Raw genomic sequence first — 23,163 nt, forward strand, 5'->3', positions numbered from 1 at the left:
CAGTTCGAGCTTCCCAGCAGCTTTGTTTACCTACTTAAGCCTCAGCAATGGCGGGCGCCCCTCCCCCAGCCTCGCTGCTGCCTTGCCGGTAGATCACAGACTGCTGCGCTAGCAATGAGGGAGGCTCCGTGGGTGTGGGACCCTCCCGGCCAGGTGTGGGATATGATCTACTGGTGTGCCTGTTTGCTTAAAGCGCAGTATTGGGGTGGGAGTTACCCGATTTTCCAGGTGTTGTGTGTCTCAGTTCCCCTGGCTAGGAAAAGGGACTCCCTTCCCCCTTGCGCTTCCCAGGTGAGGCAATGCCTCGCCCTGCTTCAGCTCTCGCTGGTCGGGCTGCAGCAGCTGACCAGCACCGATCATCCGGCACTCCCCAGTGAGATGAACCCAGTACCTCAGTTGAAAATGCAGAAATCACCGGTCTTCTGTGTCGCTCGCGCTGGGAGTTGGAGACTGGAGCTGCTCCTATTCGGCCATCTTGCTCCGCCCCCCTATCCATTTTGCTGTTGATGAGCATTTGGGTTACTTCATTTCAAGGTATTATGAATAAATCTGCTATGAATATTCTTTTTTTTTCCAAGACAGCTTCACTTATTATCCAGGCTAGAGTGCAAAGGCATGATCTCGGTTCACTGCAACCTCTGCCTCCCAGGTTCAAGCGATTCTCCTGCCTAAGCCTCCTGAGAAGCTCAGATTACAGGCACGTGCCACCGCGCCCAGCTAATTTTTTGTATTTTTAGTAGCGATGGGGTTTCACCATGTTGGCCAGGCTGATCTTCATCTCCTGACCTCATGGTCCACCCGCTTCGGCCTCCCAAAGTGCTGGGATTACAGGTGTGAGCCACCGCACCCGGCCGAAGTGGTACATGAAAACTTTCACTCCGCCACCAGGAAGACAATTTGCCCCACCTGTTCAATACAGTTCCCGCTCAACAAACCCCAATTTAGCATCTCCTATGTGTCAGGCAGTATGCTGAGCACTGGGACCTCAAGGATGGGGAAAAGGTGGTCTCTGCCCCAGAGGAGCTTACTGGCAGCAGGACGTTTCTGTCATGGGATAGACCCAGGGCTCACTAACACTCCAGGGGATGATAAAGCCTGGGGCTCACTGGCCCAATCAGTGTATTCAGACTGGCTGGCTGCCCATCAGGCTCTTGGGCCAGGGCTGCCTGCTCAGTGGGCAGCTGATTCTAGCTGCTGCAAAACGCCTTTCACTCAAAGGTGCTATCTACCAGTGGTTATACAGCATTCCAATTTCACCTGGAAGGGAGAAGCAGCGGCCAGCTGTGTCTTCTCTTTCCCCACCACAAAGTAACACGGTTTTCATTTGTGTCTCTATTGTTTCAGGCTTTTGCCAATCCCCTCCCTCCCTCACATGCCTTGAAACAAGCACTTTCAAAGACCAAGACCTCAACAACACAAGGATGCAGGCTGAGGCGTCTCCCACTCTGGGTCCTGCCTGCAGTTACTGGACTCAGGCCATGGCTGACTCCTTCATCACCCCTAAGATGCTGCTGGGTTTAAGGCACTGTGACTTTCTGTGCCACTGACAAAAACTTGTCAAGTGAACCATGACACAAAAAAAGACACAAACTGTGGGACCCAGCCCAACTTCAGAGCTGTTAAAATGCGAGCAAAAATGCATCCCGGAATGGATGGAAACCCATCATTCTGGTTGGTGTGACCTGCTCCAGTGCCTACAGGACGTGTCCTGACAGCGTGGGAGGGGATGTGAAGGCCCCCCAGTCAAACAGGGGATAGCGTTAGCATCTGAACTTTACTTTGTCCTCTCTTTCCCTCCTGGGGCCCAGTACCCGCCAGCCAGGACCTGTTCCTCCTCCATCTCACATTCTTTCCAGGTTCAGGACTTAAATATATCTTGTTGCTCAACTCCTTGCCTTGGCCATGTTCATTCTACAATGCAGCCCACAGATGGCGACCCCTCTGTCCAGCACATCCCTCCGCCTGGGCTCCTGTCTCCCCAAGTCCTGCAAACCCCAGCCCCAGCCTTTAGCGTTCAGCCGCCCTCCCCGCCTCCCTCATCCTCCCTCGCGGCCTCGCAGTGAGATTTCAACATGGTTTTTTTTTTTTTTTTTTTTTGCTCTTTTACTTTCCTGACTAAAAGAAAAATAAAATAATTTGTTTTAAAGTGTAGCCATGAGGCCAAATAATTACGGAATCCCACGTGCTTTGGGCTCTGATGTCAAAAGAGCCAAAATGAATTCAGACTATTACAACGGTGCTGTTTTTGCGAATACTGCTTTTTCAAGATGCCTTATTCCTAACATCAAGTTTTAAATCCATCCTTTTAAACAAATATTTAATAGCCTGGGAATGCTGGCGAGGGCAGCGGCTCCGGTCAGCAAGGACTGAGCTCACAATTCGAAAGATGAAAGGAGATGAGTTCTACCCACACAAAAAAAAGTAAAACGGTCTCCAGCGTCATAAACTCCACATCCATCAAACTGGGCAGGGGCCGGGAACAGAAAGCCTTTCTGGAAAGAAAACACCAGCTGCCCTTTGCACTCTGGGGAACATTAAAAATCAAAACAAAACAGACCACATCAACCAAAGCATACACCAGTTCTCAAATCAATCGAAGGAAAGTTCCACCCCACCAAGGCGGGCCTGTGGAGAGCAGGGCCCGGCTCACGTGGAACCTGAGCCACGCGGGGTTGCAGGAACCTGAAAAGCGACAGAGCAGCCCGGCGGACGCTGGGGCCGACCCGCAGGGCCTGGACCAGCCGGGAGTCCCAGGGAAGTCGAGGGCTCTCTGAGCGCCCACCACGGGCCCCTGCGGTTCCTCGGCCTCAGTTTCCTCACCTGTAAAATGGAGCCGCCGATCCTGCCTCCTGAGTTGTGGAGCGAGGCCCGCACCTGGCAGCCTTGGCCACGGAGGGCGGGAAGGGCAGGGCTCCGGGGCCGGGGGCGAGGGAGGGTGGCTGGAATTCGCACGGCCTGGGAGGACGGGGCCGGCTAGCCGGGAAAGAAAGCAGGAGCAGGCTCCCGAGGCGGCGCGGTGGGAGGACCCCAAGAGCTGCCTACGTAAGTCCAGGGGCCGCCAACGTTGCTAAAGATCCGGTTCTGGGGATTGAGTTCCGGCTCCAACCCAAGGGGCCCGCGCACGGCCGCCCGGCGGCGGCCACGTGCGCACCCTCTTCCTGTTAGCCCTCACGTGGCACCCGCTTCCTGCCCGCTCTCCACGTGCGCACCCTCTTCCTGTTAGCCCTCACGTGGCACCCTCTTCCTGCCCGCTCTCCACGTGCGCACCCTCTTCCTGTTAGCCCTCACGTGGCACCCGCTTCCTGTTATCCCTCACGTGGCACCCTCTTCCTGCCCGCTCTCCACGTGCGCACCCTCTTCTTGTTAGCCCTCACGTGGCACCCGCTTCCTGTTAGCCCTCACGTGGCACCCTCTTCCTGCCCGCTCTCCACGTGCGCATCCACGTGGGCGGAGCTGGCTGGCGGAAGCTCCTGCCCCGAGGCAGGCCGGGGACACGCGCGCTCGTGGCCTGCATTTGCCAAGATGGTGAGAGAGTGGCCCAGCACGGTGCCTCATGCCTATAATCTAGCACTTTGGGAGGCTGAGAGGGGACCATTGCTTCAGCCCAGGAGTGAGAGACCTGCCCGGGAGACATGGCGAGACCCCGTAGCTACCAAAAATACAAAAATTAGCCTGGCGTGGGCCGGGCGCGGTGGTTCACGCCGGTAATCCCAGCATTTTCGGAGGCCGAGGAGGGTGGATTGCTTGAGGTCAGGAGTTCCAGACCAGTCTGGCCAACGTGGTGAAGCCCCGTCTCTACTAAAATTACAAAAAAATGAGCCGGGTGTGGTGGTTGGCGTGCGCCTGTAATCCTAGCTGCTCCAGAGGCTGAGGCAGGGGAATTGCTTGAACCAGGGAGGTGGAAGTTGCAATGAGCCGAGATCGCACCACTGCACTCCAGCCTGAGCGACAGAGCAAGACTCGGTCTCAAAAAAAAAAAAAAAAAAAAAAAAAAAAAAAAAAAGAAGCCGGGCGTGGTGGTGTTTACCTGCAGCCCCAACTATTTGGGAGGCTGAGGTGAGAGCATTACTTGAGCCTGGGAGGTGTAGGCAGAGGTTGCGGTGAGCCTAGATCGTGTCACTGCGTTCCAGCCTAGCCAAAGAGCAAACCCCCATCTCTAACACACACACACACACAAACACGTACGTTGAGATAGCTCTGTCTGGCATTGAGGAGCTTCCCTTGATGGGAGATTTACACAATTATTCTTAAAGGAGTGGGAATGGGCGTTACTGTTAAGCATGTTGCGGGATCTCCCGGATGTGCGTGTGCATGCTAGTACACCAAGTCACATGTCTCATTAGCATTTTAATTCTTAACCCAGGGGTGTGTTTTTTAGCATTAAAATGAGCATAGGTCATTCCAAGGACACTCTAATCATGGGTTTCTGTACTTGTGTGAATTTGGGGATTTTCCCTTCTACTGTTCATCCTCTTTGCTGCAGGATGTACTGACCAGGAGCCGGATGTAGTTCATGCACCAGTGGGCGGTTTGTTCTCTCCATCAATCTGGCAAGTTCATTCCCCTTTAAAGGAGGCTGTGACCACCCTATCTAACCGACCTCATTTTCCCCCTCGGAGACTTTGGGTCCATGTTCTTATGAATTGTGGAGGGCTGGGTCATTTTTTCTGGAGCTGCTTCATGCTGAGACAGGACCAGGGCCCGCAAAAGTCTCTTCCTGCTTGATTTAAAGTGATAGGGGTCATATCCTTCTCTGGGATAAGTTGAAATTCTTGCATAACTATCACTCTGACGTGGAATTGTAACCTAGAAGACACAGACTTTACATGGAGCTTAAAAAGCAAGGACCAAAGGTCAGTAGTAATAAGTTGGCTATTTTAGGTCCCATGAAAGGTAGCAGAATGAAGCATCACATCATTATTCAGCAAGCAGAAGAACAAAAAGAGCTCCTACAAATAGGAGACCTGAGATGGGACTATCTTACGTTAAAGTAATCTTAATCTCTTTATTTGGGGTGTTGGTGTCTTTTCTTGAAAATGAATGTTAGGTCTTCTATAGACTTACAAAAGGATTTTTGATCTTTAGTTGTTGATGAAGAGTCCTGTGGAAACGTAAGGGAAACAATTTTTATCCTAGAGAGATGCACCCAGCTGGCAATGTCCTGGATTCTCTGGACTGTGGTGTGTTATGCTAGTCAGCTGGGCTACTGAGAGTGCTCCTATGAGAAGGGATTCAGTTGGTTTCATTGGTTTTAAGGAAGCCCCCGACGAGGGTAGGAAGCTTTCCCCAACAAGGGAGTTAGGCATTCAAGTCCTCGAGTCTGCAAATTAAAGATTGGGTGGCTGGGCGCGGTGGCTCACACCTGTAATCCAAGCACTTTAGGAGGTCAAGGCAGGAGGATCACAAGGTCAGGAGATCAAGACCATCCTGGCCAACATGATGAAACCCTGTCTCTACTAAAAATACAAAAAATTAGCCAGGTGTGGTGGCAGGCACCTGTAGTCCCAGCTACTCAGGAGGCTGAGGCAGGAGAATGGCATGAACCCAGGAGGTGGAGTTTGCAGTGAGCAGATGAGCAGAGATCGTGCCACTGCACTCCAGCCTGGGTGACAGAACGAGACTCCATCTCAAAAAAAAAAAAGGAAACTGTCCTCTAGGCTGGGCATAGGGACTCACACCTGTAATCCCAGCACTTTCAGAGGCTAAGAAAGGCAGATCCCTTGAGTCCAAGAGTTTGAGACCAGCCTGGGCAACCTGGTGAAACCCCGTCTCTACAAAAGACAGAGCAAGACTCCAAAAAAAAAAAAAAAAAAAGGTTGGGTGAAGTATCTGTTCCGGGTTTTTCATCAATTCCTGTGGCAGTGCAGTGTTTGGCCTACTAGGGTCAAGGGCAAAAGGTAAGGACTGACAGGCTGGTCCCTGTATGTAATAGAAAATTAGCTACACCTGCCACGTCCAGGGTCACTGGGTTCCTCTGTGGTAACGGGGACTGAATGACAGCCGGTGTTAGCCTTCGGGCTTCTCGGTCTTTAGTCAGGGCCATCAGGGAACTGGAGGCTCCTCTCTCCCTCTGGAGTTGGGGACGGTCCCGCTTCTGGTGACTGGCATCTCTGCACTGTGGATATGGTCTAGGTGGAGTGGACTTTTGGGCATTTTGCTCCTTGGCCTGGCAGTTTTGGGGCCAGTGTCCTGGTTTTAAGTGTAGCAGGTGTCCCCAGATTGGGGCTTGGTCTGGACACGGTGGCTTGTTCTCTCTGATAGCGAGGGCCAATAATCAGAGGCCTGGTGTACGTCTCTTGCCTCTTCCCTCTTTCACTTTTTAGCCTCTTCTACTCTGTCTCGTTATAGAAGACCTTGAAGCCTACATTAAGTAGCTCTTTCGTTGGTGCCTGGGGACTTACAGCCAGTTTTTGTAACTTTCTCTTAATATCTGGAGCAGACTGACTAATAAAATGAGTCCCCAGAAGAATTTGAGCTGCCTCAGAGGCAGGATGTCCACTGGTCTATTTTCCTAATGCCTTGTAACAAGGCATCTCTGTGAAGACTCAAAAGGACCATATTATATTTCAAAGGGGCTGGGTTGGAGATTGGTCTTGGGAGCCGCTCTTACTTGGAGGAACGCTAGAGGCAATCACTTTAATAAGAACTCGGAGGTCTCTTGCCAGAGCTTCACCAGAGTCGTCTTTATGATTAGCTTTTTCTGGCTCTCTTGAGGACGGAGGTCTCCAGGAAGCATGTAAATGATCACTTACTCCAAGAGTGGTAGTGGCTTGCTGGGTTATTTTGGCAACAAAGGAGGAGCCATTGTTGCTTTGGAGTGACTTAGGTAACCCAAATCGGGGAAAGATTTCTTTTAAGAGGCACTTGTGCCTTTTCTGTTTTGGTGGAGTAGGTTTCAGTCCATCCCATGAAAGTATCTATAAAGACTAGTAAGTGCTTAAATCTTTGTGCCAGTGGAACTTAGGGAAGGTGTAACTGCCAGTCTTGCCCTGGGTACCTTCCTCTCTTCTGTACTGGCATCAGTAATGGAAGTGGCCTTATTTTCCCTTCTGGGTTATCGATAGAGTAAAGTGGTCTCGCTCTAGTGTCTGCTTTTGCAGTAGTAGCTAAGCCTGTTCCCTTAAGGGCTCATGTGACCAAAGCGTTAGAGTGCCCCTTCCTAGGTGTAACCCCCTTTGATTGATTTGCATTGATGACTTTGAGGTATTAAAAATTTTGGCCGGGCGTGGTGGCTCACGCCTGTAACCCCAGCACTTTGGGAGGCCAAGACGGGCGGATCATGAGGTCAGGAGATCGAGACCATCCTGGCTAACATGGTGAAACCCCGTCTCTACTAAAAATACAAAAATTAGCCGGGCGCGGTAGTGGGCACCTGTAGTCCCAGCTACTCGGGAGGCTGAGGCAGGAGAATGGTGTGAACCCGGGAGGCAGAGCTTGCAGTGAGCAGAGATCGCACCACTGCACTCCAGCCTGGGCGACAGAGTGAGACTCTGTCTCAAAAAAAATAAATTAATTAAACAATAAAAATAAAAATTTTGAATTTTGGGTCCACAATCATCAGGGTCTTGTGAATATCTCTGTTCGGTTGCACACTCCCTTTCAGTTTGTGTGTCTGCAGGCACTAGCTCAGGAGCCGTAGTTTCTGGGATGGAAGCCCTACTACAAATGGAAGGGATGCAGTCTGTTTAGCAGTTGCATTTGCTAAATTAATCTTTTTTTTTTTTTTTTTTTTAATTGTTGTAGAGTTCCCTCTTTGCTGTCCCCTGCAATGCATAACATCAACTGGTAACTGCTTAGTCTTTGGGCTAAGTCTCACATTGAGAAAAGAATGTGAACTGGAATGGTCCCTGCCTCTTTGTTAGTTAATTCCCTAAGGGGGAGTAGCCTCTTTTCTGGCTTTGGTGGGTGTCCTAGCGAGACTGGGCCCTTCTGGGAGTGTTGGGTGAACAGGCTGATATGGAAGAGGTGCAGCGGAAGACTCCAAGTCTGGTGAGGAAGGATCACGAGAAGGAGTAGAAGCTCTAGAGGTTTGAGGAAGGATCCCTGGACTAGATTTGAAGAAGGAGAGCTGTTAGTGGGAGGCATACTTCCTAATACAGTATCACGAATTACATCAGGTTCCCCTGAACCCTTCTGAACAACATGGGCACAACATATTTGTCACTGGTCTCTAAGACACTTGTGGGTTTTCTTTTTTTTTTTTTTTTTTTTTTTGAGACAAAATCTTGCTCTGTCGCCCAGGCTGGAGTGCAGTGGCGTGATCTCGGCTCACTGCAAGCTCCGTCTCCCAGGTTCTTGCCATTCTCTTGCCTCAGCCTCCTGAGTAGCTGGGACTATAGGCGCCCGCCACCACGCCCGGCTAATTTTTTGTATTTTTAGTAGAGCTGGGGTTTCACCGTGTTAGCCAGGATGGTCTCGATCTCCTGACCTCGTGATCCACCCGCCTCAGCCTCCCAAAGTGCTGGGATTTCAGGCGTGAGCCACTGTCCCTGGCCTCCACTGCCCTAACTTCTTTGTCTGTGTTCAGGGTCTGTGTCCTTCAGACCCTCCACATTCCTCCCAGAAGACCCTGGAAGGAACAGAAAGGGAGCTTTGGCAAACAGGGCTGCTTTAGGTAGTTCAGCAACCCCAGCACAGAGGATCCTTGCAGGGCCTGGCCACATCCAGCCAAGGACCTCCCCAGTCTCTTCCTCTTCTTTCTCCTCTCCTTCCATCCCTTCCCTTCTCCTCCTCCTCTTCCTCCTCTTAGGATCTCTCTTCCCTCCGCCCTGCTCTGCGGAACCACATGCTACATGTGCCCACTCCTGGTGAGTTGATCTCTCAGCCCAGTTAAGAAGGCATCTTTCAAACGGTCCCTTGGATAGTGATCCTAGTGATGGGACCGACTTAGGGGAGAGGGGCTGCAAGTTGGCCTTGCTCCTTCCCAACTCCTCTCATGTGAATGGCTGCTTATTCTTCCAGAGGTCAGCCTGGAGTGACACTTTCAATTATTTTATTCACTTATAGCCCCACTTTGTGTAATCATCATGTTTTGATCCTCTACTATGTGCTATATACAGTACATACATTTTAACTTATTCCCTGTAATCACCCTATAAAAGGCAAATTAGAGGTTCAGAGAGGTTAAGTAAATTGCTCAAGTTGCACAGCCATGAGGTGAGGGCCATTTGAACGCATGTTTCTCTGATTACAGAACCCATTCCTTCCCCTCCATATTCCACTGCCCGATTTCAAAAAGGTTATTAGAGAAAAGATAGAAAATCCAAACCAGGAAGAGGAGGAAAAGCCAAACTTTGTTCAGGAAGGCTAATGTGATTGTTGTGAATGAACATTAAACCTGGCTCTGAGCTTCTTGGAAGCAAGAGAAGAAGGGAAGGGGGTGGGGAACACAAAGGACTCCATGCTTCTCTCTCTAATATAGAGTTCTATGGTAGAAGGAAATAACGTGTTTTTCCTTATTTCCAATTCCAAAAGTAATTTCTCCTGTGTGATTTTATACAAGGACATTATGTAACAAAATGTTTGTAGGTTTGAATAACCAGGTATATCAGAAGATGGAGAAACAATTGTCCTGTATCATGCACCCTTCATTATGCAGTCATTCAACAAAGCTGAGCACCTGCCACACTGCCTAGACCCAAAACATGTGCCAAAAGATAATAACCCTGCCGTGTACTGAACCCCACAAAGGAGGTGTGCCCGGAGGGCTGCAGGAGCACACAGAAGCAAGATGGCAACCCTGCCTGGGAGAGTCCAGTGACTTCAGACAAGGTAACATTTGCCCAAAGTCTTGAAATTTGACTTGGAATTTACTATTTATCTCCAAGAGGATAAAAAGCATTCAAGGCAAAGGGAATAAAACGTGCAAAGGCGTGAATGCTTGAGGCCTGAGATGTCGCTTATCAGTGGGCAAGTGCAGGACTGCTAGGTGTCAGCCAGCCTGAGGAGGACCTTACGGGGCCAGGCAGAATCCAGTTCGGGTTCAGGACTCAAGGAACAGGCCAAACAGAGACGGGAGGGGTGGGAAACAGGGAGTCCTGAAGAAGGTGGTTGTAAAATTGGAGTGTGGGAGTGGATGTCAAGGCCCTTAACAGGGGCCACTCCAGGGACTATCGCTGGGGAAGAACTGACAAACATGAGAGAGATGGGAGAGGGATTCCACTGTGTAACTCAGAGGATGACCCCATTTACAAGATGAGTGGGGTCAAGGTGAGCTCAGCTGGAAGCCATGCCAATTTTGTTTGTTTGTTTGTTTGTTTGAGACGGAGTTTCATTCTTGTCGCCCAGGCTGGAGTGCAGTGGTGCAATCTCGGCTCACCACAACCTCCGCCTCCCACGTTCAAGTGATTTGCCTCCTGAGTACCCGGGATTACAGGCACCCACCACCACGCCCGGCTACTTCTGTATTTTTGGTAGAGACAGGGTTTCTCCATGTTGGTCAGTCTGGTCTGGAACTCCTGACCTCAGGTGATCTGCCTGCCTTGGCCTCCCAGCCATGCCAATATTAAGAGCCCACACAGGATGGGGGGCTGAGGTCTAACAGGAAATTATTCCTGTAGATTGAGTGTATAAAATCAGAACAAACATCTGTGAAGGTAACACTTCCAGACACTACTCATGGGCCTAGGAGTCCTTTTGGGGTGAAATGCCTCCCCTGAGGACAGAACTGAGATGCCAGGAGGAGGGATGAATGACTAATGTGTGTCTTCATTATCTTCCTTATATGTTACTTTTTTTTTTTTTTTTAACTGCAAAGAATATTTTCTTTTATATATCACTAGCTGTGAATTCTTGTCATGAGTTGTTACATAAATGCTGCCTAGGGCCATTATCCAAGTGGCATGACCATTTTATGTCCACAATTCACTTCTGTATTGATAGAATTTTCTCTTTTTTTTTTTTTCTGAGACAGAGACTCACTCTGTTGCCCAGGCTTGAGTGCAGTGGTGTGATCTCTGCTCACTGCAACCTCCCCCTCCCAGGTTCAAGCAATTCTCCTGACTCAGCCTCCCTAGTAGCTGGGATTATAAGTGCTTGCCACCACGCCAGGCTAATGTTTGTATTTTTTAATTTTTTTATTTTTGAGATGGAGTCTCGCTCTGTCACCCAGGCTGGAGTGCAGTGGCGCGATCTCGGCTCACTGCCAGCTCCGCCTCCTGGGTTCACGCCATTCTCCTGCCTCAGCCTCCCGAGTAGCTGGGACTACAGGCGCCCGCCACCATGCCCGGCTAATTTTTTGTATTTTTAGTAGAGACGGGGTTTCACCGTGTTAGCCAGGATGGTCTCAATCTCCTGACCTCGTGATCCACCTGCCTTGGCGTGAGCCACCGCGCCTGGCCTACAGTGAGATTTTTAAGAGACATTTTCCATGTCCACAGCCTATTGTAAATGCTGTACCACTTTCTCTTCCAACGGCTTTCTTTTGCCTGCAAGAGGAGTTCGAATAAAATAAATGTTTTGCTTGATTTCTTTGATGTCCTGGATTTTCTGTAGTTCTTTATTTTTCTTCAATCTGTTCATTATACATTTAGCTTGGCGTTTCTTTTGTTTTTATTTTAAGTTCTGGGATACATGTGCAGAACATGCAGGTTTGTTACACAGGTACACATGTGCCGTGGTGGTTTGGTGCACCTACCAACCCGTCATCTAGGTTTTAAGTCTCTCATGCATTAGATATTTATCATAATGCTCTCCCTCCCCTTGCCCCCCACCCCACGACAGGCCCCAGTGTGTGATGTTCCCCTCCCTGTGTCCATGCGTTCTCATTGTTCAAATCCCACTTATGAGTGAGAACATGTGGTGTTTAGTTTTCTGTTCCTGTCTTAGTTTGCAGAGAATAATAGCTTCAAGTTTCATCTGTGTCCCTGCAAAGGACATGAACTCATTTTTTGTTTTAAGGCTGCCTTTTTTTTTTTTTTTTTTGAGACAGAGTCTGTCTCTGTGGCACCCAGGCTGAAGTGCAGTGGTGTGATCTCAGCTCCCCGCAACCTCCGCCTCCTGGGTTCAAGTGATTCTCCTGCCTCAGCCTCCTGAGTAGCCAGGATTACAGGTGTGCGCCACCACACCCAGCTAATTTTTGTATTTTTAGTAGAGACAGGGTTTCACCATGTTGGTCAGGCTGGTCTCGAGCTCCTGACCTCGGGTGATCCACCCATCTCAGCCTCCCAGAGTGTTGAGATTACAGGCGTGAGCCACCGCGTCTGGCCAGCTTGGCATTTCTGTTTAATCTCTTCAGCTCTCTTAATTGCATCAATAGTTTTATTCCATAGGGCTTGCTGGTGTTTGATAGGTTCATTTCTACGTTTTTCAAATTCAAATGAATGATCCACTGTAAGCTCTTTACCAGGAATGTTTTAGTCCACTTGACTCTGCAAGAATTGCATCTCTTTTAAAGTTTTTATGACATTTGGATTTTCAAACTCTGAACACATTGTAGTCATTGAGAACAAAGATCATGCTGTGGCTAGGGTAAATGGGCCCTAAACAGAAATACCACTTTTGATATACACATTGAACCTTTGTAGGTCCCCACTGACCAAAAGCCAAGTTTGAGAGGAAGTCTTTTTTTTTTTTTTTTTTTGAGACGGAGTCTCACTCTGTCGCCCAGGCTGGAGTGCAGTGGCGCAATCTCAGCTCACTGCAAGCTCCGCCTCCCAGGTTCATGCCATTCTCCTCCCTCAGCCTCCCGAGTAGCTGGGACTACAGGCGCCGCCACCTTGTCCGGCTAATTTTTTGTATTTTTAGTAGAGACGGGGTTTCACCGTGTTAGCCAGGATGGTCTTGATCTCCTGACCTCGTGATCCGCCCTCCTTGGCCTCCCAAAGTGCTGGGATTACAAGCGTGAACCACTGCGCCCCGCCCCCTTGTTTTTCCTAAAAAAAAAACGTGTAGAGAGATGATTTGAGCTCATGTTTTCTGATGTCATTTTTTGGAGGGGAACCTTCTGAAAGGTTCCTTCACTGAGTCTTCTGCTCACGGAGCAGGACTGTTGTTGGAGACAAATGTTCGTTCAGAGGATGTGTTCGATAGCTCTGCAGATTCATTCACTCACTTCTTGACTGCACACCCAGGTGTTTGTGCTAATCTGTAATGTCTTCCCCTTGGCTTACAAAAAGATAGCATCATCGTCTCCATGCAATCAATGGGGTTTATGGAGCACTTACTGTGCGCTAAGCCCCATGCCAGGCACTTGGATAAGGAGACGAGTTTGTTCTAGGAGGTCCTTCCCTTGAGGAACTCACACTTAGGAGGAGAGAAAGGTGGACCCACAGGCCCCTATGAGCAGCAGAGCCATCAGAGCCCCTTCCCACGTCTCACTACGACCCTGCAAGGTGAACCTTCCTTGCTTGCTTGCTTGATGCTTGATTTTTAAAATTGAGATATAATTCATATGCATTACCATTCACTCTTTTAAAGTGTACAATTCAGTGGTTTTTATTATATGCACAAGGTTTTGCATTCAACTCTCAGATGAGAACGCCTGTGCCCATCAGCAACCACGCTCCTCCATCCCTCTCCCCCAGGCCCTGGCAACCACGAATCTACTTTGTAGCTCTATGAATTTGCCTATTCTAGACATTTTGTATAAAAGGAACTGTTTGGCAGGGTGCAGTGGCACGTGCCTGTAATCCCAACTCTTTGGGAGGCCCAGGCCGGTGGATTGCTTGAGCTCAGGAGTTCAAGACCAGCTTGGGCAACATGGTGAAAGTACAAGAAGTACAAAATGTAGCTGGGCGTGGTGGTGCATGCCTGTAGTCCCAACTACCTGTGGGGGCTGAGGCAGGAGGATTACTTGCGCCCAGGAAGTTGAGGCTGCAGGATTCCAGCCTGGGTGACAAAGTAAGATCCTGTCTCAAATAAAATAATTTAAAAAATATAAAAATAAAAGGAACTCTACAATATGTAGTCTTTTGTGTCTGGCTTCTTCGATATACTGTAATGTTTTTAAGGCTTATCTATGTTGTAGCACATACCAGTACTTCATTCCTTTATATGGGTGAATAATATTCCATTATATGGCTGTTTCATGTTTTGTTTAATCTATTCATCATCAATTGATAAACCTTTGGGTCATTCCCACCTTTTCAGTATTGTGAATAATGCTGCTATAAATATTTGTGTGTAGGTTTCTGTGTGAAGACATTTTCAGTGCTGTCCCTGGATATGCCTAGGAGTGGAATTGCTGGGTCACATGGTAGATTAATGTTGAACTTTTTTTTTTTTTTTTTTTTTTTTTTTGAGACAGAGTCTCGCTCTGTCTCCCAGGCTGGAGTGCGGTGGCATGATCTTGGCTCACTGCAAGCTCCGCCTCCTGGGTTCACACTATTCTCCTGCCTCAGCCTCCCAAGTAGCTGAGACTACAGGCACCTGCCACCATGCCCGGCTAATTTTTTGTATTTTCAGTAGAGACAGGGTTTCACTGTGCTAGCCAGGGTGGTCTCAATCTCCTGACCTCGTGATCCACCCACCTTGGTCTCCCGAAGTGCTGGGATTTCAGGCGGGAGCCACCGCGCCCCGCCAATGTCGAACTTTTTAAAGAGTTGCCAAGTTGTTTTCCCAAACAGCCGCACGATTTTATATTTCTATCAGCAGCGTATGAGGATCTGATTACCCCCATATCTTTGTGAACATTTATTATCATTTGTTTGTTTTGTGTTTTGAGACAGGGTCTCACTCTGTCCCCCAGGCTGAAGTGCAGTGGTGTGATCATGACTATGGTCCACGATAGCCTCAACCTTCCAGGGCTCAGGTGATCCTCCCACCTCAGCCTCCCAAGTAGCTGTGACCACAGGTGCAGCCACCACACCCAACTAATTTTTGTATTTTTTGTAGAGACAGGGTCTTGCTGTGTTGCCCAGGTTGGTCTCAAACTCCTGGGCGCAACCCATCTGCCCACCTGAGTCTCTCAAAGTGCTTGGATTATAGGTATAAGCCATGGCACCTGGCGTTATCTGTCTTTGTTATTTTAGCCATCCTATTGGATATAAAGTGGTATCTCAGTGTGATTTTGATTTGCGTTTCTCTGATGATGAATATGTTGACCATATTTCCATGTGCTTATTGGCCATTTAAAAACATTTTTTTTTTCTCTAAATAGAGATGGCATTTTCCTATGTTGCCCAGACTGGTCTCGAACTGCTGACCTTAAGCAATCCATCTGCCTTGGCCTCCCAAAGTATTGGGATTACAGGCATCAGCCACCATGCCTGACCCTATAGGCCATTTGTATGTCTTCTCTGGAAAAATGCCTATTCAAATACTTTACCAGTATTTTAGTTTAGTTTAGTTTAGTTTATTAAGATGGAGTTTCACTCTTGTTGCCCAGGCTGGAGTGCAATGGTGATCTTGGCTCACCACAACCTCCGCCTCTTGGGTTCAAGTGATTCTCCTGCCTCAGACTCGCGAGTAGCTGGGATTATAGGCACGTGCCACCACGCCCGACTAATTTTGTACTTTTAGTAGAGACGGGGTTTCTCCATGTTGGTCAGGTTGGTCTGGAACTCTCAACCTCAGGTGATCCGCCTGCCTCAGCCTCCCAAAGCGCTGGGATTACAGGCATGAGCCACTGCGCCCGGCCTTCTTTTTTTTTTTTTAGAGACAGGATCTTGCCCTGTTGCCCAGGCTGGAGTGCAGTGGTACAATCATAGATCATTGTAGTCTCGAATTCCTCGGCTCAAATGATCCTCCTACCTCAGCCTCCTGAGTACTTAGGACTATAGCCAGGTGGCACCATGCCTGGCTAATTTTTTTTTTTTTGAGACGGAGTTTTGCTCTTGTTGCCCAGGCTGGAGTGCAGTGGCCCGATCTCAGCCCACTGCAACCTTGGCCTCCTGGGTTCAAGTGATTCTCCTGCCTCAGCCTCCTGAGTAGCTGGGATTATAGGTGCCTGCCACCACGCCCGGCTAATGTTTTATATTTTTAGTAGAGACGGAGTTTCGCCATGTTGGGCAGGCTGGTCTTGAACTCCTGACCTCGTGATCTGCCCGCTTGGCCTCCCAAAGTGCTAGGATTACAGGCATGAGCCACCCGCGCCCAGCCAATTTTTAAAATTTTGTAGAGATGGGGGTCTCCCTATGTTGTCTCAGCTGGTCTCAAACTCCTGCAGTGTGGTGGTTCATGCTTTGTAATCCTAGCACTTTGGAAGGCAGAGGCAGGAGGACTGCTTGAGGCCAGAAGTTTGACACCAACCTGGGCAACATAGCAAGATTCAGTCTCAACAACAAAAATAATAATAATTAAAAAAAAAAAAAAAAAGACAATGAAACTAAGGCAGAAAGAGGTTAAATAGTGTGCCTGAGTGGTTAAGCCCAATTCACATCCCTGAGGAAGTGCAGGTGATCAGTAAACATCTGAAAAGATGTTCAACTGCCTTAGCGGTCAAGGAGCTGAAATGTAAACACCAACAGCACTAAGGGCACTAATTTTTCCTTCATCCAGTGGGGCTAAATTTGCAAAGGCTTGGTGGTGGGGACTGATCCACACATGCCCTACTGGTGCTCCAAACTTGGGGAAAGCAATTTGGCAGAATATATTATTATTATTATTATTATTATTTGAGACGGAGTCTCGCTCTGTCACCTGGGCTGGAGTGCAGTGGCCAGATCTCAGCTCACTGCAAGCTCCGCCTCCCGGGTTTACACCATTCTCTTGCCTCAGACTCCCGAGTAGCTGGGACTACAGGCACCTGCCACCTCGCCCGGCTAGTTTTTTGTATTTTTTTTAGTAGAGATGGGGTTTCACCGTATTAGCCAGGATGGTCTCGATCTCCTGACCTCATGATCCACCAGCCTCAGCCTCCCAAAGTGCTGGGATTACAGGTGTGAGGCACCGCGCCCGGCCAACATAGGGTTAAATCCTACAATGCACAACCTCCCTCAAAGAATTGTCAACCCAAGATGTCAGTTGTGCTGAAGTTGAGAAACCCTGGCATAGGGAAAGGAAAAAAAGAATAAACACCAAACTGCTAGCTTTTTCCTTACATATCTGTGCTGTTTGACTTATAATGTACATTTATTCTGACAACTAAAAAGTATCCTATAAAAATAATAGTAAGTTTATTGGGCTGGTAAAGACAATGATGAAGCAGAGGTGGCAGACTGTTCCCCAAGCCAACTGTTTCCAAAGGAGACCTGAGGGACTGGGTGTGAGTGAAGAGTGGTGGGAGGTGGAAGCAGCAGGGGACGAGCGGGGATATCCGGGGAGCCTGGCCCTGACCTTGGAGCTCACTCACACAATCTAAATAATCCCAGAGTGAGGCTGAGGTTTTCCTGAGTTGGATGAGGGCCTGCAAAACTTTCCTATTATTAAGCAAGCCTACTACGAGAATGAGAAGCCTAAACTCAATTTCCATTTTACAGCCTGGAGTAAACCATTTCTGGTCAGGCAGCAGGGAAACATATCAGAGCTGAATATCTCACTGGTTTGCTGAGGGGCAAGTTAGTAGGTGTTCCTCAGGAAAGGGTTTTGTGGTCAATTAAGAAGGGAAACTCTGGCTTAAACTGCAGGTAAATTAAGTAAGAGGTCTTTGCTGCAAGCCTAATCAGAGCCTTTATTATGCTAGCGTCCATCTCCAAAAGGGTGGTCATCAAATGCAGGACCTCCCTGTCTTGACCGAGTCCTTTTTCTTGAGATGATATCTTGAGACTTGGATGGCATGGAATACACTCTGGGAAATACTAACCTAGTTGAACGACAGTTTTACTGATGTAGAAATGGTGGCCCAAAGGATAAAAAGTGGCTGAACTAGCTACTTTCCAGACCAATGCTTTTTTCTCCTGCCAAACAAACACCTTAACCACAGTTGCAAATTAACTATAGATCCTTGGGGAACATTCCTCAGAATTTTTCCCCAATTCAATTTGGAGGGGTTGCAGTGGAGGTGAGGGAGAAGGGAGTAACAGTGAAGCCATTCAAAGCAAAAATAATCTTTAAAAAATTTTGGCCTTAGAATACAGGTTTTTTTTTTTTAATTGGTGGAGGGGGCACCCAGGAAGACCAGACGTGCTCCTGTGAAGCAATGCTCCACCACATCCTTTTGAAAATATCATAGCCTGCATGAGACAGGTGGGAGCACCTGAGCCTTCAATTCTCCCCAAGTTGCCTCCAGTGGATCTCACTGGGCCAGGAGAAGCCCTATAAACTGGTTTTGTATATTTTATACAAGAAGTAAATTTACTAAAATTCCTGGACCCTACTATATACCAGACCTCTGCAAGGCATTGAAGATTCAATGATGAGCATAATTCCCACTGGAACGGGATTTTCTATCTGGTAGGGAAACTCAGATACCGCATGCAGCCGGCCTGTCACAGGGCTATACTGACTAAAGCTCACCCCAAGAAATTTGCACATCTTAGCCTGGCGGCAACAGCAAGCTGTGGACGGACGACGTTTTCCGTTTCAAACACGGAACTCAAACCAGTCACAGCAGGCTGACTGACTCCATTTCCTATTATCAATTCCCCTTCCTGCTCCTCCTCCCTTGGGAGCCTCGAAAAAGAGTGGCCACTTCCTCCACATCACCAGGGCCTTGGTCCTGGTAGGGGGTCCCGCCCCCGGCCCTGTCCTCCTCCCCAGGCCGGAAGCTCCGCGCCTCCCACACACAGTACAACTCTAAATAACAGGAAAGTGGGCCAGGACTGCAGGTAGGTCCCGTCCAATGCGACACGCTCGCGACGGCTCACTCCCTGCCACGAGAACCAGCCCTGCCACTAACCAGCCTAGTAAGGAACGCAGCGATCTTTAGGATCCCACTTCTAAATTCAAATCATTTGGGTTTCACTAAGTCTCCTGACAGACGGGGACTTCATGACTTCCATCAGCAGCCTCCACGTTTGCAGAACACGGACTACCGGGCCACACACGTAGGAACTCCAGTGCGGTGCAGCCGCTGAGCTCCAGGGACCAAAACAACTTTCCCACCTCCCAGCTTTACTAAAGAGCAAACCCGCCCCCAAGCCTCAGCCGCTGCGCGGTGCAGGAAGAGGCCGAGCTGGGCATGCGCAGTTTCCGTCCCCGCCACCGTCGTGGGAGTGGGCGGGCTGGAGGGCTGGGAGGAAGCGGAAAGCTGACCGGGAGGCGAAAGAAGCCCGCCCCCGGAAGTTCCTCCTGTCTCCGCAGCTTGTTCCCGGAACTGCTGCTGTTAGTCGAGGACGCGATGGCTTCAAGGTTACTTCGCGGAGCAGGAGCGCTGGCCGCGCAGGCCCTGAGGGCTCGCGGCCCCAGTGGCGTGGCTGCGGTGCGCTCCATGGCATCTGGAGGTACTCGGCTCGCCGGGCGTGCCAGGGACCAGACTGTTGCCCTCCCAGGGTGGTCCCAGGGCGGCCAAGCGGGGCTTGCCGTGCAGCTTCTCGAGGTCCCAGTGGCCGCTTACGGCCCCGAGTGCCTCAGGTTCTGCAGGCATCTCCCTGTAATTCTGGACCGCTGCTCCTGCCGCCCCCCGAACTGACTCCGCTGCGAAAGTATCCTAAATGAGGTGCCGGGTGACCTTGGGAGGGACCGAGACTGCCACCGGGATGGGGAGGGGTCCGGCCGCCTTTCAAACCTGCGCCCACCTCAAGCCGAGTGGGTTCTACGTGCCTTTAGACAAATGTCGACAAATTGGCCTCGGTGGTTGGAGAAAGAAAAGCTCCTAGGCCAGGCGCCGTGGCTCACAACTGTAATCCCAGCACTTTGGGAGGCTGAGGCGGGCAGATCACCTGAGGTCAGGAGTTCAAGACCAGCCTGGCCAACATGGTGAAACCCCGTCATTACTAATAATACAAAAATTAGCCGGGCATGGTGGCGCGCGCCTGTAATCCCAGCTACTCGAGAGGCTGAGGCAGGAGAATCGCTTAAACCCGGGAGGCGGAGGTTCCAGTGAGCCAACATCGCGCCATTGCACTCCAGCCTGGGCAACAAGAGCAAAACTCCGTCTCAAGAAACAACAAAAACAAAAACAAAACTTCCCCCAGTGCTGTTGCTTGTGTGGATCAAGACTTGGTGATTCTTGGGGGACCATGGATATGAGTAGCCTTTAGGAGCTTGTGAGCCCACTAAAACTTATACGGAAGTTTCAGGGCGACATTTTCCTTGATCATTTCTGTTTGTAATTTTTCTGAGAGTCATTTCGGTCAGCGTCGTAATTCACGTGTCTTCTTTTAGGTGGTATTCCCACCGATGACGAGCAGGCGACTGGGTTGGAGAGGGAGGTCATGCTGGCTGCAAGGAAGGGACTGGTAAGGAGAAACTCCCTTCTGTGTCTTCTGTGGAACTTATATGGCCTTGGATGTGTTCATAGTAGTCTCATCTCTGGGAGTATTTGATCCAGGAAACTTGGCTTGTAGGAACAGTCCCCTGAGCTTCTGAAAGGTAGGGCTTATTTGGCATAATGGTTCAATTCTTGTTTTTTTTTTTCAGGACCCATACAATATACTGCCCCCAAAGGGAGCTTCAGGCACCAAGGAAGACCCTAATTTAGTTCCCTCCATCACCAACAAGAGAATAGTGGGCTGCATCTGTAAGTACCTCACCTCTATTTTTTATCCACTTGCTTAATATATCCTACAATACAGGAGTCTATAAGCTAACTCAGATCTTCAGTGTGTGAGTGCATGTTGGTAAGTTTCTGTCAGGGTCTTGACCCTCTCAAGCCTCATTATGCCTGATAGTTCATCCTTACTGGAAAGAAGCGTGGCACAGCAGTAAGACTGGCTCACTGGGATTGCGGCATGAAGGAGTACCCACCCAGCAAATATTTATTGTTGTACTGCTTCTATGCCAGGCATCATTTTAGACACTAGGAATACCTACCAGAACGGACCCTGCTTTGCATTCTGCATAGGCAAGGGAATTGTTAGAATTTACAGTGACCCTAATACAAGGTCAGTTTACTCATAGGTGAACTCAGAGCCTCAATTTCTTCATCTGAAGAATGAGAGGAGGGCTTGAACTGATCTCTTAAGATGTCAACCATAGGCTGCTTGTGTATCAGAGTTGTCTGAGGAAAAGAAATTCATGTTGAAAGGCTCCCTTTTTAGGCTGGATGACCCTCAACCACCTTTTTTCCCTTTTAGGTGAAGAAGACAACACCAGCGTCATCTGGTTTTGGCTGCGTGAAGGCGAAGCCCAGCGATGCCCCCGCTGTGGAGCCCATTACAAGCTGGTACCCCACCGGCTGGCACACTGAGCGCCTGTACTAAGTTACTCAAAATGTGCTGTAAAGTTTTTTCTTTCCAGTAAAGACTAGCTGTTGCATTGGCTCCTTCTCCCATAGATGGCTGGTCTTACTTCTTTCCTGTATTCTTTGGGAGTCAGGGAATATTCTTATTTTGGGAATAGCTATCTGTTAATACTAGCTTGTCATCCACTTAGTGAAAGTGTATAACCAGTGTATAGTGCTTAAATTAATAATAAGAACAGATTGACAACCCGTAATGCAATGAATGAGACCACCTAGTATGACAGAAGGGGGCGGGCTGAGGAGTCAGGCTGACTGAACTTAAAATATTGGCTCCATCATTTGGCTCTATCCCTGTGGACATGTTCTCAGGGGTCAAGTACAACTACAAAAAGGTAAATACCTTGTGAGGTGCTTAATATGTAAAGAGCTGAGTGGATAGTAGGGCCTCACAGTATCATCATAGAGACAGGGTGGCCTTGTGAAGAGAGTTTTGGGGATTTTGAAGTCTTGAGGGACCCAGGTGCAAAGTAAGAATTCATGAGGAGGCCAGGCGCGGTGGCTCAAGCCTGTAATCCCAGCACTTTGGGAGGCCGAGACGGGCGGATCACAAGGTTAGGAGATCGAGACCATCCTGGTTAACACGGTGAAACCCCGTCTCTACTAAAAAATAACAAAAAACTAGCTGGCCGAGGTGGCGGGCGCCTGTAGTCCCAGCTACTCGGGAGGCTGAGGCAGGAGAATAGCGTGAACCCAGGAGGTGGAGCTTGCAGTGAGCTGATATCCGGCCACTGCACTCCAGCCTGGGCAACAGAGCGAGACTCCATCTCCAAAAAAAAAAAAAATTCATGGGGACACCAGCAGCAAAATTCAGAATATGGAATGATTTCAGAAATCACTGACCATGTTTCTTCAAATAAATTGGAAGGAGTCGGGGGAAAGGTAGGGAGATCACGTGGAGAAACAGATAACGGAGATACTAGTCAGCAGCATGCACGCCTTGTTTAGATATTGATTTGGAAACAAACAAGGAAAAAAAGTTGAGAAGAATTTGAACTCTGGACATTTGGTATGTAGACATTTACTATACTTTCAGGTATTTATGTAGTGTTTTTTTTTGTTTTTTTTTTTTTCCCATGCTTGAGATACGCATGGGAATAAGGGAGGGGAGAAATTCCGAAAAAGCCCACTTCAGCTACTTCATACCTGTGACACCTTGGGACAAGTTAAAATCTCAAAAACCTCTTATCTACAAAATAGAAATACCTTTTCATTTTGTGTGGAGATTAGCCAGAGGTGGCTTCAGTTACTATCTTCACAAAATTGGTCCAAACTAGGTATTTCAGTGGGAGCTGATAGAGAAAAGCCCCTTCCCCTCATCTTGCCCATCCTGAAGGCGTAGTCAAAGCTATTGCTTCCATCCTTGTTCATGACCTGTTTCCAGGAAATGCCCAAGCACTGACCTGCCATTTGAGGCCCTTTCCTCTGGGAAGGGGAGCTGTCAGATAACCCCCTGTGAGATCTAACCCCTACACGCCCATGAGATTAGTCTGCTGTCACTAAGCCCGTGTGGCTGGCCTGCCTTTCCCTTTCCACATCTCTTCCAACTCAAACTCTGCTGAGGGGGACTTTTGACTCCCCATATCATTAATCCAATCTGTTTTCTCCCTCCCTCATCTCCAAGTCTTTGCTTTTCTTTTTAAAAATTTAACCAATTTACTTGTAAAGAAAAATGGGCTGGGCATGGCAGCTCATGCCTGTAACCCCAACACTTTGGGGGACTGAGGTGGAAGGACCACTTGAACCCAGGAGGTCAAGGCTTCAGTGAGCCATGACCGTGCCACTGCACTCTAGCCGGGGTAACAAAGCGAGACCCTGTCTCAAACCAAAAAAACAAGCAGAAAGAAAAATCTCCAGTACATTTGCAGACAGTGGCAGGCAGAATAATGATCCCCCAAAGATGTCCACATCATAAATCCCTAGAATCTGAATATGTTAGGTCACAT

At 48.9% G+C, this 23,163-nt stretch overlaps 1 protein-coding gene and 1 pseudogene across 1 annotated transcript; one reads left to right on the forward strand and one right to left on the reverse strand.

Annotated features, from left to right (window-relative positions):
* Positions 1-11,352: 11,352 nt before the first annotated feature.
* On the reverse strand, positions 11,353-18,351 carry LOC107127058 (probable ribosome biogenesis protein RLP24 pseudogene; annotated as a pseudogene).
* Positions 18,352-18,961: 610 nt separating this feature from the next.
* On the forward strand, positions 18,962-21,250 carry COX5B (cytochrome c oxidase subunit 5B). The gene is made up of 4 exons (XM_005575020.5): positions 18,962-19,259; positions 20,143-20,216; positions 20,398-20,497; positions 21,054-21,250. Exons 1-4 carry the CDS (start codon positions 18,998-19,000, stop codon positions 21,164-21,166), a joined length of 549 nt encoding a protein of 182 aa, XP_005575077.3. The 5' UTR covers positions 18,962-18,997; the 3' UTR covers positions 21,167-21,250.
* Positions 21,251-23,163: the final 1,913 nt, after the last annotated feature.

This window comes from Macaca fascicularis, chromosome 13 (assembly GCF_037993035.2).
Source record: "Macaca fascicularis isolate 582-1 chromosome 13, T2T-MFA8v1.1".
Lineage (NCBI taxonomy): Eukaryota > Metazoa > Chordata > Mammalia > Primates > Cercopithecidae > Macaca > Macaca fascicularis.